This window comes from Hylobates moloch, unplaced genomic scaffold (assembly GCF_009828535.3).
Source record: "Hylobates moloch isolate HMO894 unplaced genomic scaffold, HMol_V3 SCAFFOLD_3, whole genome shotgun sequence".
NCBI classification, from domain to species: Eukaryota; Metazoa; Chordata; class Mammalia; order Primates; family Hylobatidae; genus Hylobates; species Hylobates moloch.
The window spans coordinates 120,952,082-120,974,604 of record NW_026652278.1 but is presented as its reverse complement, the minus strand read 5'-3'; the positions used below and the strand labels follow the sequence as shown (position 1 = coordinate 120,974,604).

The 22,523-nt window shown below is 35.9% G+C and overlaps 1 protein-coding gene across 5 annotated transcripts in view; it reads left to right on the top strand.

Annotated features, from left to right (window-relative positions):
* The window catches only part of SCLT1 (sodium channel and clathrin linker 1), a 201,833-nt gene that overhangs the window by 17,765 nt on the left and 161,545 nt on the right, over positions 1–22,523 (top strand). For all 5 annotated transcript variants that reach the window (XM_032147212.2, XM_032147220.2, XM_058436757.1 and 2 more), the window contains 2 exons: positions 20,157–20,215; positions 20,757–20,829. In XM_032147212.2, coding sequence (XP_032003103.1) covers positions 20,157–20,215; positions 20,757–20,829 — 132 coding nt within the window. The remainder of the gene's footprint in view (positions 1–20,156; positions 20,216–20,756; positions 20,830–22,523) is intronic.

The window sequence follows — 22,523 nt, the reverse complement described above, 5'->3', positions numbered from 1 at the left end:
CATGGAGCTTTTGACCACTTGAAATTAGGCTAATACAACTGAAGAAATGAATGTTTTATTTAATTTTCATATAAAATGAATAAAATTTAGATTTAAATAGTTACATATGCTTGAAGCTTTTGCATTGGCCATTGTAATTCTGGACTCTCTATTGATGAGTTACCCACATAAAACCTTGAAGGAATGATTTTGCATCTTCACATGATGCTAGGAGATTGATGATTTAACACATTACAGGGAGTTGACTGTAAGTTTATCAGTTACTTATGCTGTTCGTCAACCTTTATTGATAAATGATGAAAATTAACCTCCTCATGATATAAACGAAAGGATTAAGAAATTTCCTGCAGTCCTTTAAAATGTACAGGAACATCTTCCCAAAATGCTACCCAACCTGTACTTTATTTCCTTCCAAAGGATAGAGGAAAAGATGCAATTTACATATTTGGTAGCCAATATTGATTAGAGTGAGAGCCAAAAGTAAACATTCAAAATTGTAATTAGAGTACTTACAGAGTGTATAATTTTGTTAGAGAACGAAAAGTATCCAGAGAATTTGCTTACATAACCACAATCCAATATTATTGACATTTTTTTCTGTGATACACCATCAGCATTATTTCAGGGAGTCATCTGGAGAGCAAAGATAATTAGAGACCCAGTGTGGTGGCTGATGCCTGTGAACTCAGCATTTTGGGAGGCTGTGGCAGGAGGATCGTGGAGGCCAGGGGTTTGAGACCAGCCTGAGGAACATAGCAAGACCCCATCTCTACAAAAAGTTAAAAAATTAGCAGGGCATGATGGTGCATGCCTATAGTTCTGGTTACCCAGGAAGCAGAGGTGGGAGGATCTCTTGAGTCCAGAAATTTGAGGCTGCAGTGAGCTATGCTTACACCATTGCACTCCAGTTTGCGTGATAGAACAAGACCCTGTCTCTAATTTTTAAAAAGATAAATAGAAATTAATTACACAATATCAGTTATTTAAGATTCAAGAAATACACAATTCTTTAAATTATTCCTTTATTTAGTATAGCTTGTTTAAATTTTGCTTTAGAGAAAATGAAAAGAACATTTGTAAATTTTTTTAGGCAATTTCAGTCTTATTCTCTCAGTATGATTTTTTCTATTACTGCTTGAGTTATTAAGTAATGTAGTTTTTTCTTCTAAAAGTTTCACTAGCAAATGGAAAGGGATTGCCAGATCAACATTTTTATTCTTTCAAATTTTTTTATCTCTGTTTTGACATATGCTTATTTTCATCTTACAACTTTTATAATTAGTTTGGATTATTGGGTCATTTATTCTTAGGTTCGTATTTTCTTAGCAATTGTTATTAGAAAATAGTTTTTGAACAGTGTTTTCACATAATTCAGCTTAACTAATATTTTCTATCACTACCTTTATGGAAAGAATTATGCCAAGTGCTTTAGTGATATGAAGTTAAAATGACCATATTATAGGAACTTAAAGACTAATAAAAATATAGAATGAGACAAATATCAAATAACAAGGTAAATGACATATTATTGGTATCTTAAGAACATTAAAAACAAATGTGTGTATTAAGGGTGACAAAAAGAAATATAGTTGGAGAGATCAGGAAAAGTTTCTTGAAAATGTAGCATATCTTATGGACATTGAAGAGTAGATGAAATTTCAAACTAACTTGATGAAGGCAAAACTAGATGTTGTTGGGAGTGTTTCAGATGGACCCACTGGCATAAGAAGCCAAAGGAGATGAGAAAATGAGAGTTGTATTTAGGGAATAAAATATATTTCAGTTTATATAATGTATTTGGCATATAGGAGAGAATATGAAAAACATTAGGTTGAGTAAGTTATAGAGAGCTGTGAATGATTATGTTGAGGAGTCTGGATTTAACTGAATAAGCATTGGTAGACTGCTAAATTTTTTTTAAAAAATGACTTTCTGAATAATCTGAAAGAAATTCATTTATTCATTGGTCTATAATTTGTTATGCACCTATAAGTAGTGAGACATTGTGTTAGACTCTGGGAATATGATAGTGAATAAGGCAGGCATAGTGTGATCTATAAGGTAAATTAAAATGGAGTGAAATGTGATAGGAGTAACAATCAGGAAACTCATATAAATGATGGGTAGATCAATTAGCCCATAAATTACTGTTTTATAAAATGTTATTCATCTCCTACCTTCAGTCATAAGAATTTATAAGATTTTGATTTTATAACTATTCCTAAGAAACTTGAGAAGTAATATTTTAAAAGTTTGAACTGTTTAGTCATCCCAGGTAGCTTTTGTAAGTAACTTTTGAACAATTGAAAGTTAAATACAATGGACAGAGTAGCATGCAGAGGCTCACATTGTGAATTTTTGCTCCAGAACGACTACAGGAATAAGTCAGGAAATCCAAGAGGACCCATAGACCCTCTGAAGGAAGCAGATTGCAGGGCTGAGAGACCCACAGATGGTTCACATCACAGGACTTTGTACAGACAACCCCCAGTACAAGCCCAGAGCCTAGTAGACTTGCTGGGTGGCTAAATCCAGAAGAGAGATAGTAATCACTACAGCTAGACTCTCAGGAAACCACATCCATAGGAAACGGGGCAGAGTGTTACATCAAGGGAACACCCCAAGGGACAAAAGAATCTGAACAACAGTTTTCAGCCCTAGACCTTTCCTCTGATAGAGCCTACCTAAATGAGAAGGAACCAGAACACCAACCCTGATAATATGACAAAACAAGGCTCTTCAGCACCCCCTGAGAATCACACTAGTTCACCAGCAATGGCTCCAAACCAAGAATAAATCCCTGATTTACCTGAATAAGAATTCAGGAGGTTAGTTATTAAGCTAATCAGGGAGGGACGAGAAAAGGCGAAGCCCCATGCAGGGAAATCCAAAAAATGAGACAAGAAATGAAGGGAGAAATATTCAAGGAAATAGATAGCTTGAAGAAAAAAACAATAAAAAATTCGGGAGACTTTGGACACACTTTTAGAAATGCAAAATGCTCTGGAAAACCTCAGCAATAGAATTGAACAAGTAGAAGAAAGAAATTCAGAGCTCGAAGACAATGTCTTGGAATTAATCCAATCCAATAAAGACAAAAAAAATAAGAAAATATGAACAAAGCCTCCAAGAAGTCTGGAATTATGTTAAACAACTAAACTTAAGAATAATTGGTGTTCCTGAGGAAGAAGAGAATTCTAAAAGCTTGGAAATATTTGGGGGAATAATTGAGGAAAACTTCTTGGCCTTGCTAGAGTCCTAGACATCCAAATACAAGAAGCACAAAGAACATCTGGGAAATTCATCACAAAAACATCTTTGCGTAGGTACATTGTCATCAGGTTATCCAAAGTTAAGATGAAGCAAAAAATCTTAAGACCTATGAGACAAAATCACCAGGTAACCTATAAAGGAAAAACTATTATATTAACAGCAGATTTCTCAGTAGACAAACTGGAAGGGATTGGGGCACTATCTTCAGCCTCTTCAGACAAAACAATTATCAGCCAAGATTTTATATCTAGCTAAACTAAGCATCATATCAAGGAAAGATATAGTCATTTTCAGGCAAACAAATGCTGAGCAAATTCACCATTACCAAGCCACCACTACAAGAACTGCTAAAAGGAGCTCCAAATCTTAGAACCAAAACTTGGAAGCACATCAAAACAGAACCTCTTTAAAGCATAAATCACACAGGACCTATAAAACAAAAATATAAGCTAAAAAAGCAAAAATAAAAAAATCAAAGTACACTGGCAACAGAGAGCACGATGAATACAATAGTACCTCACATTTCAATACTAACATTGAATGTAAATGACCTAAATGCTCCACTTAAAATATACAGAACTGCAGAACGGATAACAACTCACCAACCATCTGCTGCCTTCAGGAGGCTTACCTAAAACATAAGGACTCACATAAACTTAAAGTGAAGGGGTGGAAAAATAATTTCATGCAAATGGACACCAAAGGCGAGCAGGAGTAGTTATTCTTATATCAGACAAAAAAAAAAAAAAACAACAACAACAAAAAAAAACCTTTAAAGCAACAGCAGTTAAAAGAGACAAAGAGGGACATTATATGATGGGTAAAAGGCCTTATCCAACAGGAAGATATCACAATCCTAAACATAAATGCACCTAACACTGGAGCTTCCGAATTTATATAACAATTACCAGTTGACCTAAGAAGTGAGATAAACAGCAACACATTAGTAGTAGGGGACTTCAATACTCCACTGACAGCCCTAGGCAGGTCATCAAGACTGAAAGTCAACAAAGAAACAAGGGATTTAAACTATACCTTGGAACAAATGGACTTAACAGATATATACAGAACATTCCATCCAACAACCACAGAACACACATTCTGTTCAACAGTGCATAAAACTTTCTCCAAGATGGACCATACAATAGACTATAAAATGGGCCTCAATAAATTGAAGAAAATTGAAATTATGTCAAGCACTCTCTCAGACCACAGTGGCATAAAACTGGAAATCGACTCCAAAAAGAACCTTCAAAACCATTCAAATACAGGGAAATTAAGTAAGCCTGCTCTTGAGTGAGCATTGGGTCAAAAACGAAATCAAGATAGAAATTTAAAAATTCTTCTAACTGAATGACAATAATGACACAACCTACCAAACCTCTGGGATACAGCAAAAGCAGTGCTAAGAGGGGAAAGTTCATAGCTCTAAACACCTACATCAAAAAGACGGAAAGAGCACAAACTGAGATTCCAAGGTCACACCTCAAGGGACTAGAGAAACAAGAACAAACTAAACCCAAACCCAGCAGAACAAAGGAAATAACCAAGATTAGAGCAGAATTAAGTGAAATTGAAATAAGCAAGCAAACAAACAAAAAACCCAAAAGATAAATAAAACGAAAAGTTGGTTCTTTGAGGGGATAAATAAAATTGATAGACCATTAACAAGATTAACCAAGAAAAGAAGGGAGAACATCCAATAACCTCACTAAGAAATGAAACACAAGGTATTACAACTGTCACCACTGAAATACAAAAGATCATTTAAGTCTGCTATGAACACCTTTATGCACATAAACTAGAAAACCTAGAAGAGATGGATAAATTCCTGCAAAAATACAACCCTCCTAGCTTAAATCAGGAAGAATTAGATTACCTGAATAGATTGATAACAAGCAGCGAGATTGAAGTGGTAATTAGAAAATTACCAACAAAAAAAGTCCAGGACCAGATGGATTCACAGCAGAATTCTACCACACATTCAAAGAAGAATTGGTGCCAATACTTTTGATACTATTCCACAAGATAGAGAAAGAAAGAACCCTCCCTAATTCATTCTATGAAGCCAGCATCACCCTATTATCAAAACCAAGAAAGGACACATCCAAAAAAGAAAACTGAAGACCAATGTCCTTGATAAACATAGATACTAAAATCCTTAACAAAATACTAGCTAACTGTATCCAACAACATAGCAAGAAGATAATCCACTATGATTAAGTGGGTTTTAGAGCAGGGCTGCAGGGATGGTTTAACATACGCAAGTTAATACATGTGATACTCCACATAAACAGAATTAAAAACAAGAATCACATGATCATCCCAATAGATGCAGAAAAGGCATTCAACAAAGTCTGGCACCCCTTTAGGATTAAAACTCTCAACAAAATTGGCATACAAGGGACATACCTCAACATAATAAAAGCCATCTGTGACAAACCCACAGTCAACTAATACTGAATGGGGAAAACTAGAAAGCATTCTCTCTGAGAACTGGAACAAGGCAAGGATGCCCACTCTTACCACTCCTCTTCAACATCATACTGGAAGTCCTAGCCAGAGCGATCAGACAAGAGAAAGAAATAAAGGGCATCCAAATTGGTAAAGAGGAAGTCAGACTGTCACTGTTTGCTGATGATATGATCGTTTACCTTGAAAACCCTAAGGACTCCTCCAGAAAGCTTCTAGAACTGATAAAAGAATTCAGCAAAGTTTCCAGATACAAGATTAATGTGCACAAATCAGTAGCCCTTCTTCTATACAGCAACCAAGCAGATAATCAAATCAAGAACTTGACCCCTTTTACAATAGCTGCAAAAATAAATAAATAAAATGCTTAGGAATATACCTAACAAAGTAGTCAAAGTACAAGGAAAACTATGAAACACTGCTGAAAGAAATCATAGATGACACAAACAGAAACACATCCCATACTCATGGATGGTAGAATCAACATTGTGAAAATGACCATACTTCCAAAAGCAATCTACAGATTCCATGCAGTTCCCATCAAAATACCATTATTCTTCACGGAATTAGAAAAAACAATTCTAAAATTCATATGGAACTAAAAGCCTGCATAGCCAAAGCAGGACTAAGCAAAAAGAACAAATCTGGAGGCATCACACTACCTGATTTCAAACTATACTATAAGGCCGTAGTCACCAAAACAGCATGGCACTGGTATAAAAATAGGCACATAGACCAATGGAACAGAATAGAGAACCCAGAAATAAACCCAAATACTTACAGCCAACTGATCTTTGACAAAGCAAACAAAAACATAAAGTGGGGAAAGGACACCATTTTCAACAAATGGTGCTGGGATAATTGGCTAGCCACATATAGGAGAATGAAACTAGATCCTCATCTCTCACCTTAAACAAAAATCAACTCAAGATGGATTAAGGACTTAAATCTAAGACCTGAAACTGTAAAAATACTAGAAAATGACATTGGAACAACCCTTCTAGACATTGGCTTAGGCAAGAATTTCATGACCAAGAACCCAAAAGCAAATGCAATTAAAAACAAAGATAAATAGCTGGGATCTAATTAAACTAAAGAGCTTTTGTACTGCAAAGGAACAGTTAGCAGAGTAAACAGACAATCCACAGAGTTGGAGAAAATCTTCACAATCTATGCATCTGACAAAGGACTAATATCCAGAATCTACAACAAACTCAAACAAATCAGCAAGAAAAGAACAAACAATCCCATCAAAAAGTAGGCCAAGGACCTGAATAGACAATTCTCAATAGAAGATATGCAAATGGCCAACAAACATATACATCTAGACAAATTCTCAAAAGAAGATATACAGATGGCCAACAAACATATGAAAAAGTGCTCAACATTACTAATGATCAGGGAAATGCAAAACAAAACCACAACGTGATACCGCCTTACTCCTGCAAGAATGGCCATTATCAAAAAATCAAACAGTAGATGTTGGTGTGGATGCAGTGAACAGGGAACACTTCTACACTGCTGGTAGGAATGTAAACTAGCACAACCACTATGGAAAACAGTGTGGAGATTCCTTAAAGAACTAAAAGTAGAACTGCCATTTGATCCAGCAATCCTGCTACTGATATATATACACACACACACATACATATATATGTGATGGAATACTACTTATCCTTGAAAAGGAATGAATTAATGGCATTTGCAGCAACCTGGATGAGATTGGAGACTATTATTGTAAGTGAAGTAATTCAGGAATGGGAAACCAAACATTGTATGTTCTGACTCATAATTGGAAGCTAAGCTATGAAGATGTAAAGCATAAGGATGACACAATGGACTTTGGGGACTCAGGTGGAAAGGGTGGCAAGGAGGTGAGGGCTGAAAGACAAATTGGGTGCAGTGTATACTGCTCGGGTGCTGGGTGCACCAAAATGTCACAAATCATCACTAAAGAACTTACCCATGTAACCAAACACCACCTGTTCCCCAGCAAACTGTAGAAATAACATTTTTTAAAAAACAAAAAAGTTAAAATATTACTTCTTTGCCAGGCATGTTGGCTCACGCCTGTAATCCCAGCACTTAGGGAGGCTAAGGCAAGTGGATCGCTTGAGGTCAGGAGTTAAGGCCAGCCTGGCCAACATGGTGAAACCCCATCTCTACTAAAAATAACAAAAATTAGCCAGGCATGGTGGTAGCAACCATCCCAGCTACTTGGGAGGCTGAGTCAGGAGAATCACTTGAACCAGGGAGGTGGCTGTTGCAGTAAGCTGAGATCGTTCCATGGCACTCCAGCCTGGGTGACAGAGCCAGACTCCATCTCAAAAAACAAACAAACAAAACCTCTTACTCTTTTTAAAGTATAAACTATTTTTAGTAGTCCAGGATAAATCAGTTTGTGAAATTATGTAGGCTACTAGATGGATTTATTATTTTGTTCACCAAGATGTACTATGGAAGATTGCCTTTTCATTTTACCTAATTCATATTGCAGTTCTCCTGGAACCATATGAACATATCATTTAAAGTTTTGCATTTCAAGAGTTAATCCTTCCCATGTTGGTTAAATGCTTATAATATATACATTGGGTTAGCTAATGATTTGGGGTTTTTTTTCTCATGTTTAGAAAAAAAAACCAAAAGATAATGAGCCAAGATTTATTAAGATTTATTAAGAGTTTTCTATGTCAGGAATTAGGCTAAACACTTTATATATCTTATTCTTTATTTTGAAAAATTTATATACTTCAAGCATACATCAGAATATAGAAGATTAATACCTGTGTACCTACCACCCAATTGTGTCAGTTCTTAACTTTTTGCCATATTTGTTTCAGGTTTTGTTATGTTTTATGTTTTATTTTTGTTAAGAAATTAAATATCGCAGAAATAAATGAATCTCTGTGTGCACTTCTTTCCTCACCTGTTTCCTTCTGTCTCTTCCCAGTGGTAATTACTATCCTGAACTTAGTGTTTTTCAATACTATTCATGCTTTAATACTTTATATGATTATACCTGAAATTACTTTATAGTGCCATTTGTCACATTTTTAAACTAGTAAGTGATGATATCCTGCTGTATGTATCCTGCAAAAGCTATTATGTGCTCAACATTATTTTAATATTTGAAATATATTTTACCAGTTTATGTACTGTAACTATTGTCTGCTACATTCCATTGTATTACTATACCAAAATGTATCCATTCTCTTGACAAAGAAATTTAGATTTTGTCTAATTCTTTAATTTTGCGATAATGTTTCAGTACAGTCTTGAACATGTCTCCATATATACATCTGAGATTTTTTTTAGTATGTCTACCTAAAATTGGAGTTATCTTGAGATTTACTAGAATTGCTAGAGGTGGTTGCAATAATTTTCATTCTAATTCATGGTCTGTAAGAGTGTTCATTGTGAAACAACCTTTTAACATTTGGTAGTAATGTCAAATATTTTGTTTTGTCAGTTTGACTTGTATGAAATAACATCTCACTTTTGTTTTTATTTGTATTTCTCTAATTATTAGTGAGATTATTCTTGCTTTTATTTGTTATTGGTCTCAGATTTCCCCTGTTATGTTTTTTCTAATAATATCGTTTGGTCATTAAAACATAGTAAACTTTAAATTGTGGGCTTTCAATTATCTGGTTTATATGTTTTCTAATAGAAAAATTTTAACTTTTAATACAGTTAAATGTATATGTTTTTCTGTTGTGCATTTTATTACTGTGTCTTAAGAAGTTCCTCACTAGCATATATGAGCTTTTCACATTTAAGTCTTTATTCAGTCTGGAATTTATTATTGTGGATTTTTTAGGACAGGGCTCTGTTTTTTTTCTCTGTATAAATAACCAGTGCTTCCAGCATTTATTATTTGATGTTTTCCCTACTGACTTATCTATATCAAGTTTGCATATATGCATAGCTTATTCTGTGTCTGGGTACTCTAATTTTGTCTGTTGCTATTTTGTGTTTCCTTCCCAGAATAATATGGTTTAATCGCTACAACTGGAAAGAAAATAAATTGTCGTGAAATTGCTAATTTAGAATTCACACTTGAAATACTTTGATATTCTATGAGTCAAACTTAAACTCAGTACGCTCTTGCGGGATATTGGTGCTTTGAGCCTTTTATTTATTTCCTGATTACAATAAATTACATTATATAAATAAATTACATTTATTTATTGTAATTTAGAGTTTAGCAAACTATAGCCCACTGGCCAAATCCCACATGCTATGTGTTTCATTAGATAGAGATTTATTGGAACACAGCTATAGTAATTTGTTTATATATTGTCTATGACTCCATTTGTGCTACAGCAACATGCTTGAATAGTTGGAACAAAAAACCATGTTATTTGCAAAGTCAAATATTTATGATCAGGCCCTTTACAAAAAAGCTTTGCCAACTCTTGTTTCAACTCTATTTTATTATGAACATTAATTATATTAAATGTGAATAAATTAAACATTCTAAGTACTTAAAGTGCACACACATACACACACACAAAGCCAACTATGTGAACAACAATACAGTTGAAAATGAAAAGGATAGAAAAAGTTACACCATGAAAATATTAATTAAAAAAAAGCAAACATAGGCCTAGTGATATGAAATGAAATAGATTTAACTAAGAAATATTACTATAGATAAATAAGTGAAGGAGTTAAATCTGTGGTAAATTTTAATACTTCTATACCCAACTTCAAGCTTCAAAATGTACAAAAGAAAAAGTGACAAAACTAAAAAAAGAAGCAAATATATACTTTTAAGGGAGAATTCTTTCACCATGGAGAATAAGCAAGAATAAGCAAAGAAAAAAATAAAAGGTTCTAAACAGCACAATTGACAAAATTCCCCTAAATGACTTATGTAGAACACTGAACTCAACAAAAATAGAGTACATGTTCTTTTACAGTGCATATGGAGCAGTTGCCAAAATTGACCATATGCTGAGTCATAAATTTCAACAAATTTCAAGGATTTCAAATTACTTATAATTTGTTTTCTGACGACAGTGGCATTTAGCTATAAAGCAACAACAAAAAGTTAACCAGAAAATCCTCTGTTCGTTTGAAATTTAACAGTATGCTTCTAATGGCTTACTAGTCAAAGGAAATTTCTAAATTAAGCTAGAAAATAGTTTGAACTTTGAATACTAAAAATTAGACACATAAAAATTGTAGGATGGACATCTAATTTCAGGAATATGGTGTAAATGTACTTTTCCTTATTCCTCTCACTGTGTACATCTAAAAGCATTGAACGTTATATGTGAAACAAAAATACAATGCTGAAAGCTAGAAAGAAGGCAAGCAGACTGTAATCTCAATGAAAATCTCAAAACTTATACGAAAATGAACTCAAAGTGGCTCATAGAATTAAACTGAAGATGTGAATCTATAAAATTTTTGAGGGTAATTTGCAGATACTCTTCAGAATCTACAGCTAGAAAAAGAATTTTTGATATCATGAGCATGGTCCATAAAAGGAAAAAGCAACGTCTATAAATTGAAAATTTGAACTTTACTAATGTTAAAAACTTTGGCTCTGTTACGGGAGGATGAATAAACATACCACAGACTGACAGAAAAATTTGCAAACCATATATATGACTGGTTATTACTATGTTAAATTTATATAGAACTCTTAAAATTCAACAGTTTAACAAACAGGAAAAAACAAAACCAGCTATTCAATTAGAAAATATTTGAAAGAGGGCTAGATAAAAGAATAAGTGTTATCTACTGTCATCTCCCCACAGTACACCAATTTTGACAACCACCCTTTCTAGGAGTTTAAAGGCTAGAGAAGTTCCAGAATACTGTTGGAAAATAGACACATTGAAGAATGTAAGAACAATTTCAGTTCACCTGCACACTCCTGCCCCAAGATGGCACAGCTTGGTTCCAAGAGAGATTTCCTTAACCTGTGATTCTTCCCACAGAGGGAAGTGAGAGCATAGTGAGTAAGCTCCTGGCTTTTCTTCCTGCGCAGCACACTCGAAAAGACCCACCTCTTTTTGACTCACCCAGAATAATGGGATCAGCCTGGCTAAGTGTCCAGGAGAGACCAGGAGCAGGGAGAACAGGGAGGGACTCACAATCAAGGCTTGAAACTCAAGAAAGGGCTATGTATCCTACTAACCACTTTGCAGACTCTATCAGCAGACCCACTCATAAGCTGTTTGGGACGCCTAACCTGTGGTGTACCACCACACCAGCTGGCCCATAGGTGATTCCAACTCTTCATATGCATTACTGCCCTCCTTCCCCATGGCTGGCTGTCATGTGCACCCCCTAGATGGGGAATGCAAGCACAGTCAGCTGGCACAACCCTTTGGGATTTAGAGAATGCACACAAACTTGAGCATTTCAGGGCACTACCCCCCCCCCCCACAAAAAAATGGGATATTCTCAACACCCAGCCTAGTTTAATGGGATCCAAAGAAAGCATACAGTCTTAGGAATTCTCCCTAAAAGGTTATAGCCGAAGGTATGGAGTGGGTACATCTATTGAAAATGTCTGAGAGAAGCTTGGTGAAGCTGTTTGTTTCCCAAAGCCAGTTACTAAAGACTACAGGAGGTGAGTGCTTCATATGTTAAGATGGCAACATAAGACTGACTCAGATGTTAAGATAGCAACATAAAACAGTTAATGAAATGAAAAGTGCAATAGAGAGCTTTAGCATTATACTTGATCAATTAGAAGAAAGAATCTGTGAACTTGAAAGCAGGTCATTTGAAATTACCCAGTCAGACAAGAAAAAAAAAAGATTGAAAAGTAATTAAGAAAGCTTAAGGTATTTATGAGACATTGTCAAAAGAAGTGATACACAGATTGTGAGAGTCTCAGAAGAAGGAGAGAGAAAAAAAGAAGCACAAAGCTTAAAGAAATGATGTCTGAAAAATTCCCAAATCTTGGGAGACATCTGGACGTCAGACATAAGACCCAAAGTTTCCCAAACAGATTCACCCAAAGATGACTTTACTCAGGCACATTATAATCAATTGTCAAAAATCAAAGACAGTTAATTCTAAAAGCAGCAAGAGAAAAGGACTTACAACATACAAAGTAACTTCCATAGGCAATCAATGGATTTCTCAACAGATACCTTGCAGGTCAGGAGACGGGGATGGCATATTGAAAGTACTGAAAGAAAAAAAAGTCAACCAAGAATACTTTACCCAACAAGACTACCCTTCAGAAATGAAGGAGAGATAAAGCTTTTCCTAGACAAACAAAAGCTGAGGGAGTTCATCACCACTAGCCCCAACTTACAAAAGATGCTAAAGAGTTCTTGAAGCTGAAGCAAAGTGATACTACTTATTAAAATATTGAAACATGAAAATATCAACTCATTGATAAAAGTAAGTTTATAGTCAAGAATATTCTGACACTGTAATGGTGGTGTATAAATCACTTTTACCTCCTCTACAAAGGTTAAAAGAGAAAAAGTGACATCTGCAAGATAGCGAAGTAGAAGACTCTAGCAATTGTTCCCCTCACAAAGATAGCCAGAACAACAAATAACTTCATTTTAACAAAAATAACCAAGAGTGAGTGCCAGAGTGCATCAGAGGAGTAACAGAAACCCAAGTGGGCACAGAAACTCAAAATGGCCATGTAGAAAATGGAAGGAAATGACAGGCTTCCATTACACTAGCCACCAACTGGGACTAGCTAGGAACAAGGAGGAATTTCTCTCTACTTGGGAAAGGTAAGCAAGAGGATCTCAGCAGCCTGCATTAACTCCTTGGACAGCTACAGACCTTGCCACTGGGGTCCCCTGCAATCCTCAAAGTCACTAAGCTTATCTGAGGGAGGTACCTAGAGTCCACATAACCAGGAACCAACACTGTACCCTGACCCCTGTGGCTTATGCAACTAGTGTGCTATGCACTGTGGAATTGAAACTGCAATTGGAGTGTGCCTTGCTCTGGGGGTAAGTAGGCATAGCTCCCCTTCATTACTGAGGCTAAGCAGCTTTTCAGCCACCCCATCTCAGTGGTTCAGCATCTCAAGACTGAGCTGTGAGAAACTGTTACACCCTTCCCTGTGGGCCAGGCAGAGGTGGAACTACTCTACCTTCCCCTCACCCCATCCACGCCCCCACCACCAGACTGGACCCAAAATGGTACCCTGTCTCCTAGGAAAACAGCACCTTAGTCACTCAGAGCAATCACATCTCCTCAGTGCCTCAATTTGAAGCAGCATCCCACATTCCAGCAAAATGGTGTGTAGATCGCTCAGAATGCTCGTTGTCCCCAGGATTGATCTGAAGTATGCTGTCACCTTCTGGGAAATTGCTGCCATGTCAGAGCTGAGTGCTTATCCCAAGGAAACATCAGTGACTAAGCTGAAACACCCCACCCTACAGGCCAGACATCTCATACCCTGCTTCCCTGGAGCTGGACTAGCCCCTGGAGTCTGTGCTGCAGAGACACATTTCTTTCTAGGGAGTGGATTCATTGTTGTGCTATTCTCTGATGCCCCCAAAGCTGAAAAGACAACTGTGCTTTGCCATTCTGGGAAACTTGCTGCTGTGCACCTGCCCTCACAGAAAGTAAGATGCAGATAAGCCTTACCATCCTAGGGACTATAGTCACCACTACATGGTGTCTTATCCCCTGGTATCTGAGATGCCACTGAACTCTACTGGCTCAAGTTCCTTACTTCTAGGTGTACTCTGCTCCTCAGGCACACATCTCCAGAGTACCTTTTCTTCTCAGGAGTTGGGCCAGTGCTGTGCCCTGTCCCCACCCAGGGATAGAACCACAAGTACAATGCAGCCCTTTGGCCCAAGTGGATAGGGGTGTCTTAGAGTCCAGATCCTGGCTCTGTGGGCACTCTGCATCCAAACCTGCCACAAAGAGTAAACCTGAACCCCCAAACCCAGGTACCACAAAGGATTGATGAAATGCTGAGCCTAAGATCTCACCCCACAGCCATTCCAAAACCCTGCACCAGGAACCCAGTGCCACTGCAGCTACTTGTAGGCCATGTCATACCTGGGAACAACAGGGATCCTCTTGATAAGTCTCCCTATTGTGGTGAAATTAAATATAGGAGGACCCCACGAATACTTGACATTAAGGAAATGAACAATCCATACCACCACTGCCACAAACTTCTACAGCTTAGGCCACTAAGAAACCCACAGTTACTGCTGACATTAATTACAGCTGAAAAAGCTTCATGGACCCTATTCCATTGCACTTATCTGTAAACAAAATTACCGCGCCCTTCCCAACTGGTACACTAAAGCCCAAATGCAGGTGCAAGTATTTCTCTATGAAAACTACTCTACAAGATGTGGAAGAGGTGATTGTTCCAACAGGTGTATGGATCAATGCAGGGACACAAGAAACATGAAAAAGGAAGGAAATATGTCACCACCAAAGGAACACAAGTCTTTAGTAAAAGAACCCAATGAAAAGGAAATCAATGAATTTCCAGAAGAAGAATTCAATGTAATGATACTAAGGTAACTCAATGAAGTAAAAGATAATACAGTAGATAATTCAGTGAAATCAGACAAAGAATTCATAATATGAATAAGAAATTTAACAAAGATAGAAATCACTAAAATTAATCAAACAGTTTCTTCAACTGAAGAATTTGATTAATTAAATGAAAAGTACAGTCCAGGCCTTCAAGGAGAGACTTGATCAAGCAGAACTAAAGAATCTCAGAACTTGAAGACGGGTTGCTTGAAATATTTTCTGCAGAAAAAGATAAATATAACAAAGTCTACAGTATTTATGGAATACCATTAGGCAAACAAATATTCATATTATGAGCTTTCCAGAAGGAGAAGAGAAGGGAAAAGCATAGAAAACCTATTAATGAAATAATATCTGAAAACTTCCCAAGGCTGTGGAGAGATATGGACATCTGGATCCAGGAAATTCAAACATCCCCAAAGAGACTTAACCCAAACAGGTCTTCTCTGAGATATATTACAGACAAATTTTCAAAAGTCAAAGACAAAGAGAAAATTCTAAAGCTAGCTAGAGGTAAGCAGCAAGTCACATATAAAAGAATCCGTAATTAGACCAACAGCATTTCTCTGCAGAAACCTTACAGGACAGGAGAGAATGATCAAGTACCAAAAGAAGAAAAACAGTATCAGCCAAGAATACTATACCCAGCAACACTCTCCTTCAGAAATGAGGGAGAAAGTTTTTCCCAGACAAACACAAACTGAGAAAATTCATGACCACTCTGTCAGCCCTACAGTAATGCTCAAGAGAGTCCTATTTTTGAAAGCAAAATACAATAATTGCTATCATGAAAGCACATAAAAATACAAAACTCACTGGTGGAGCAGATACACGAAGGAGAAATGGAAAAAGCATCAAACCTTATCACTAGAGAAAACTACCAAACCACAATAATAAAAGAAAAACAGGAACAAAAGGATATACAAAACCACCAGAAGACAATTAACAAAGTGACAGGAGTAAGTCCTTAACTGGCAATAATAACCATGAATCTAAATGGATTCCATTTCCCACTTAAAATATAAAGACACGCTGAATGGATAAAAAGCTGTCACCCAGTTATATGCTGCCTTCAACAAACTCACTTCACCTGTAAACATACATATGGATGGAAAGAGAAGGCATGGGAAAAGATACTCTACTCAAATGAAAATAAAAATCAAACAAAGGTGGCTATTTCTTATATGAGATAATACAGATGTTAAAAACTGGAAACAAACACAAAGTCATTTTATAATGATGAATTCAATTATATCATGATGATCAATTCAGGAAGGAGGATATAATCTTTTTAAATATATATACACCCAACACCAGAGCATACAGATATGTAAAGGAAGATAAAGGGAGTCCCGTGATCAAGAATAAATAAAACAATTGTAAATATTTTATCTAAAGTGATAGATAGACTCTAATACAATAATAGGTGGTGGCATTAACACCCCACTCTCAGCATTGGACTGATCATCTAGACAGAAAAACAATAAACATTAGATTTAAACTACAGACCAAATGGATCCCACATGCATTTATATAAATTTTTATTCAACAACTGAAGAATACATGCTATTTTCATCAACACATGGAACATTCTCCAGGATATATCATATTAAGCCACAAAACAAGTCTCAACAAAATTAAAACTATTAAAATATTTCAAATATTGTTTATGACCACAGTGGAATAAAACTATAATTCAGTAGCAAGGGGAACATTAGAAACTGTACATATACATGGAAATTAAACAACATGCTCCTGAATGACCAATAGGTCAACGAAGAAATTAAGAAGGAAATTTGAAAATTTCTTGAAACAAGTGAAAATGGAAACACAGTATACCAAAAACAATGGGATACAGCAAAAGAGGTAAATTTATAGCAATAAATGCCTACATCAAAAAAATAGACTTCAATTAACCTAATGAAACATCTGAAGGAACTAGAAAGGCAAGAACAAATCAAACACAAAAAATAGTATAGGGAAAGAAATAATAAATGTCAGAGTAGAAATGGACAAAATTGGCACTAAAAAACCAATACGAAAGATCAACAAAATGAAAAATTCATTATTTGAGAAGATAAACAACAAACCATGGCAAAATAACCAAGGAAAACGTGAAAAGATCCAAATAAAGTCAGAAGTGAAAAAACGAGACTTTATGATACCACAGAAACACAAGGGATTGGGTCAGGCATGGTGGCTCATGCCTGTAATCCCAGCACTTTGGGAGGCCAAAGTGGGCGCATCACCTGATGCCAGTTTAAGAGCAGCCTGGCCAACATGGTGAAACCCCGTCTTTATTAAAAATACTAAAATTAGCCAGGCGTGGTGGTGGGTGTCTGTAATTTCAGTTACTTGGATGGCTGAGGCACAAGAATCACTTGAACCTGAGAGGTGGAGGTTGCAGTGAGTCGAGATCCTGCCACTGCACTCCAGCCTGGGCGACAGAGCGAGACTCCCTCTCAAAAAAAAAAGAAATACAAATACAAAGGATCAATGGGACTATTGTGAACAATTATATGTCAATAAATTAGAAAACCTAGCAATAATGGATAAGTTCCCAGAACCCTCCAAGATTAAATGTAGAAGAAATAGAAAACCTGAACAGACCAATTATGAGGAATGAGAATGAGTCTGTACCTACTACGTGTAAGGGCCCGTGGGAGGTACAGTAAATAATACAAAGATGAACAAACAATTCATAGTCCTTATCCATTGGATGGATTGGAGAGTTATAGGAAGAGACAGGCAGATAAGCAAGGAACAATAATAATAATAAAGACATACCATGAAAGAGGCAGAGAATGGTGAGAATGAGTAGATTGGTATTGGATTGGTATCTAAACCAAATCCAATCATGAGTATATTCAAGCTCTAATAAAGAGAGGTCATTGTCTCCTGATAGGTTTAGCTTGAGACATACAAGTTCTATTTAAGAAATACTTCTATTATATGGTTATCCCAGTATCAGAAAGGTCAAAATTTTAGGTGAAAATGTTAAAAGACATTTTCAGATCAAAGAAACACGTTATAAATATTAGGCATACTCTAAACATGTAGCTCACTGAAACTCAAATTGTACCCTCAACAATTTTGTGCTATTATTCTAGTTCTCCATAAGCCCTGGGACCTGAATAAGATGTTAAAAATTAATTAAGTGAAAGTTTAGAATTCAGAGGCTTGAGTTATATTTTTAAATTGCTCTTTAATATGTATATGATCATAAATACTTTCTCCCTTCAAAAAGCCAGAACATTACAGATGCTTTTAGTGATCCCTTTGAGCACCTTTCTTCTCTGTCCTATTTTCTTCTTTCCACCCCTAGAAATAATTTCTTTGTTTTCTATGATACATATATTTTGATACATATTAATTTAATTAATTTCTTGAACTACTTATGGATTCTATTGTATCATTTTTTATGTATTCTGTTAAAAGACATTTTGTTAGCTATGTTTTATAGTGAAGGCACCACTGAAAAACCTCGTACATCTTGTGTTTAAATGTTTCTCCATATGCCATAGATACAAAATTTCTGGTCATGTTACGAATGCTATAGGTCTTTTAACTTTGCTTTTGATGTCTTTAGCTGTATAGAAGTTTTAAATTTGGATGTTGTAAAATGTGTCAGTCTTTCCATTTATAGATTTTGCTCCGGGTGTCTTCCAGTTAACAAATGTAATTTGAGCAAAAAAGTATGGCAGGCACTGTTTGGGATATTTGCAAACAAAACAGACAAAAATTTCTGCATTTGTGACATTAAGAAAGCATTGTCTAACTCAAGGTCAATAATGCATTTTCTTGCAATAATCGTTAAAATTTTAACAACATTTGGATTTTTATCTATATTTTTCCATTTAGTATGTGATAGAAGCTAATTTTGTTTTGTTACCCAGTACTATTTGTTGGATAGCAGTACTGTGTCCATTCAATTATAATTCCTCTTCTTTTATATACCACATACCTATAAATGCTTGAATCTATTCCTGGGTTTGTTATACTGTTATGTTTGTTACTGTACCTGTAGCATACTGTTTAAATTGCTGTAGCATTGTGGTGTTTTGCTATGTAGTAACCAAGTTCTTCCCTCTTTCTTTTTTCTTTTCCTTTTTATTTTTGGTGAGATTATCTTGGCTAATTTTTCATACTTACTCATTCATGGAACTTTAGGATTTATTTAAGATCAAGTTTTATAAATTATTCTATTGGAACTTCATTTTTTAGGCAATGAAGTTGTAGTGAATTTTAGAGAGCTGACATTCTCAAAATATTGACCGTTCCACACATACCTGAACGTTATGTTACCACGTTTGTTTAGATTTCCTTTTATATCCTTTAGTAAAGCTAATTTGCTCAGTAAGCTCCTGTACCATTTTTTGTTTGCTTTATTCCCAGATATTGTTTGTCATACTAGTGAATAGGATTTTTTTCGGTTACATTTTCTAATTATTGCTGGTATTTGAAAAAGCTACCAATTTTTTTTTTAAGTGTTCATCTTCTGTCTTGTGACTTTTAGTGTATTATCTTACTAGTTCTAATAATTGGTAGATTATACTGAGTTTTTAGGTAAATGGCCAAATTGTTTGTAAATAATAATAGCTTTCCATCTTGCTTTTCAACCTTTAAATTATAATTGATGTAGATTTCTGGCAGATATTTTTATCAAATTAAGAAAAAATCCTCAAATTTCTGATTTGCCAATGGTTTTTATTATGCATGGGTATTAAATATACCAAATGCATTTCAGTATAAATTGAGATTATTGTTTTTTCTTTTTCTCTCATTTTGAATTACATAGTTTCTAAGATTATGAAAATTTAATTGCATTTAATATTATATCTATCAATTTTGGCTAGAATGATGTGAGAACACATTTTAAGATGTACATTCTTTTATAGAAAGCTGTCTGCCAAGGAGAAGGAGACGACACACTTGAAAACCTAGTATTTGACCAAAGGTAAAGTATTACCAGAATAATATATCATTTTCTTAGTTATATTTAATTATTATTAGAATAATTCTTTCAGTATCAGGAATGTTTGTTTTATGGTCTGCTGTTATTAAACTTAAGTGCTTTGTTCTTGAATTGACAAGAAAAAGCAAGTATTACAGGATCTACAAAATTAGTTCTCAGACAGGAACGACTTTACCCCCTGTTTCCCCAGAAGATATTTGGCAATGTCTAGAAACATTTTTGCTTGTCACTACTGTGGAAAGTGAGGCTGCTGCTGCCATCTAATGGGTAGACGCCAAGGATGCTGTTAAACATCCTTCAATGCACAGTCTAGCCACCCCACAACAAAGAATTTTTCAGTCCAAAATATTAATTGTGCAAATATTTAAAACTCCTGGTTTTGGAAAAAAGGGAAAAGTTTTAATTGCATGAGTAAACTAAACATAAAATTTTTATGTGTAATTTATTTCACTTGTTATGTATTTATTAAACTAGATGGAACAGAATATGCTATATTTTTTATTGTCTTTTTTTTTTTTTTTAGCTTTTTAGCTCCTCTTATTACTGAGTATGATAAACACCTAGGAGAACTAAATGGACAGCTGAAATATTATCAGGTATGAAATCATAGTTATGAGGCTTTTGTAATATTTTATTATGAAAATAAAAAGTAAAATAGACTCCATCTTTTTAAAAAGACATTGATGAGAAAGAGAATATTTGCTGTAACTAACCAATTGGTGGCCCTCCGTAAATGTGTGTGAATGTATATATATGCATATGTTTAAAGATTCTCTTCTAGCTGGGTGCGGTGGCTCATGCCTATAATCCCAGCACTTTGGGAGGCTGAGACAGGGAGATCATTTGTGCCTAGGAGCTTGAGACCAGCCTGAGTAACGTAGTGAGACCCCATCTCTTTTTTTTTCTTTTCTTTTTTTTGAGATGGAATCTCACTCTGTTGCCAGGCTGGAGTGCAGTGGCGCGATCTCGGCTCTCTGTAACCTCTGACTCCCTGGTTCAAGCGATTCTCCTGCCTCAGCCTCCCGAGTAGCTGGGATTACAGGCATGTGCCACCATGCCCAGCTAATTTTTGTGTTTTTAGTAGAGATGGAGTTTCACCATGTTGGCCAGGATGGTCTCGATCTCTTGACCTCGTGATCTGCCTGCCTCGGCCTCCCAAAGTGCTGGAATGAAGTTAGCTGGGTGTGGTGTTGTGCACCTGTGGTCCTAGCTACTCAGAAGGCTGAAGTGAGAGAATTGCTTGAGCCTAGGAGGTCGAGGCTTTAGTGGGCTGTGGTCAAGCCACTGCATTCCAGTCTAGGCAACAGAACTGGACCTTGTCTCAAAGAAAAAAAATACTCTCTTCAGTTTTGTCTTTTAATTCAGTGTTTCCTTGCTCTTGCTATCTTGCATGAGCTATTTCTTAGGTGCTTAGAAGAATCTCTTAATGTCATTATTGTTTGCTTACATCTCTCTGTCTTTTTTTAACCTAAAACTGTCTCTCATCCTTTCAGACCTTCCTCCTTACCTCATTCTGTCTGCATCTCCCATTACTTGCGGAATGGATTATCATTTTCGGTCCCAGGGCTTATGGAGAACTAGAATAGTAGCACAAAATTGTTGAGGGTACAATTTGAGTTTCAGTGAGCTACATGTTTAGGGTATGCCTAATATTTATAATGTGTTCCTTTGATCTGAAAATGTCTTTTAACATTTTCACCTAAAATTTTGACCTTTCTGATACTGGGATAACCATATAATAGAAGTATTTCTTAAATAGAACTTATATGTCTCAAGCTAAACCTATTAGGAGGCAATGACCTCTCTTTATTAGAGCTTGAATATACTCATGATTGGATTTGGTTTAGATACCAATTCCTGGATAAATACAGTTGTAGCAAGGGTGGCAGGGTTGGCTTTCATTAATGCAAATGGAAGAGAGTGTAATGACTTTATATTAAAGCAGCCTGGCCAGGTGTGGTAGCTCACGTCTGTAATCCCAGCACTTTGGGAGGACAAGGTGTGCAGATCACTTGAGGTCAGGAGTTCGAGACCAGCCTGGTCAACATAATGAAATCCCATCTCTACTAAAAATACAAAAATTAGCCAGGTCTGGTGGCCACACACCTGTAATCCCAGCTACTCGGGAGGCTGAGGCAGGAGAAATCACTTGAACTTGGGAGGGAGAGGCTGCAGTGAGGCGAGATCGTGCCACTGCACTCCAGCCTGGGCAACAGAGTAAGACTCTGTCTCAAAAAAATAAATAAATAAAATATATTAAAGCAACCCCTGAGACTGATTTCCTCAGAAT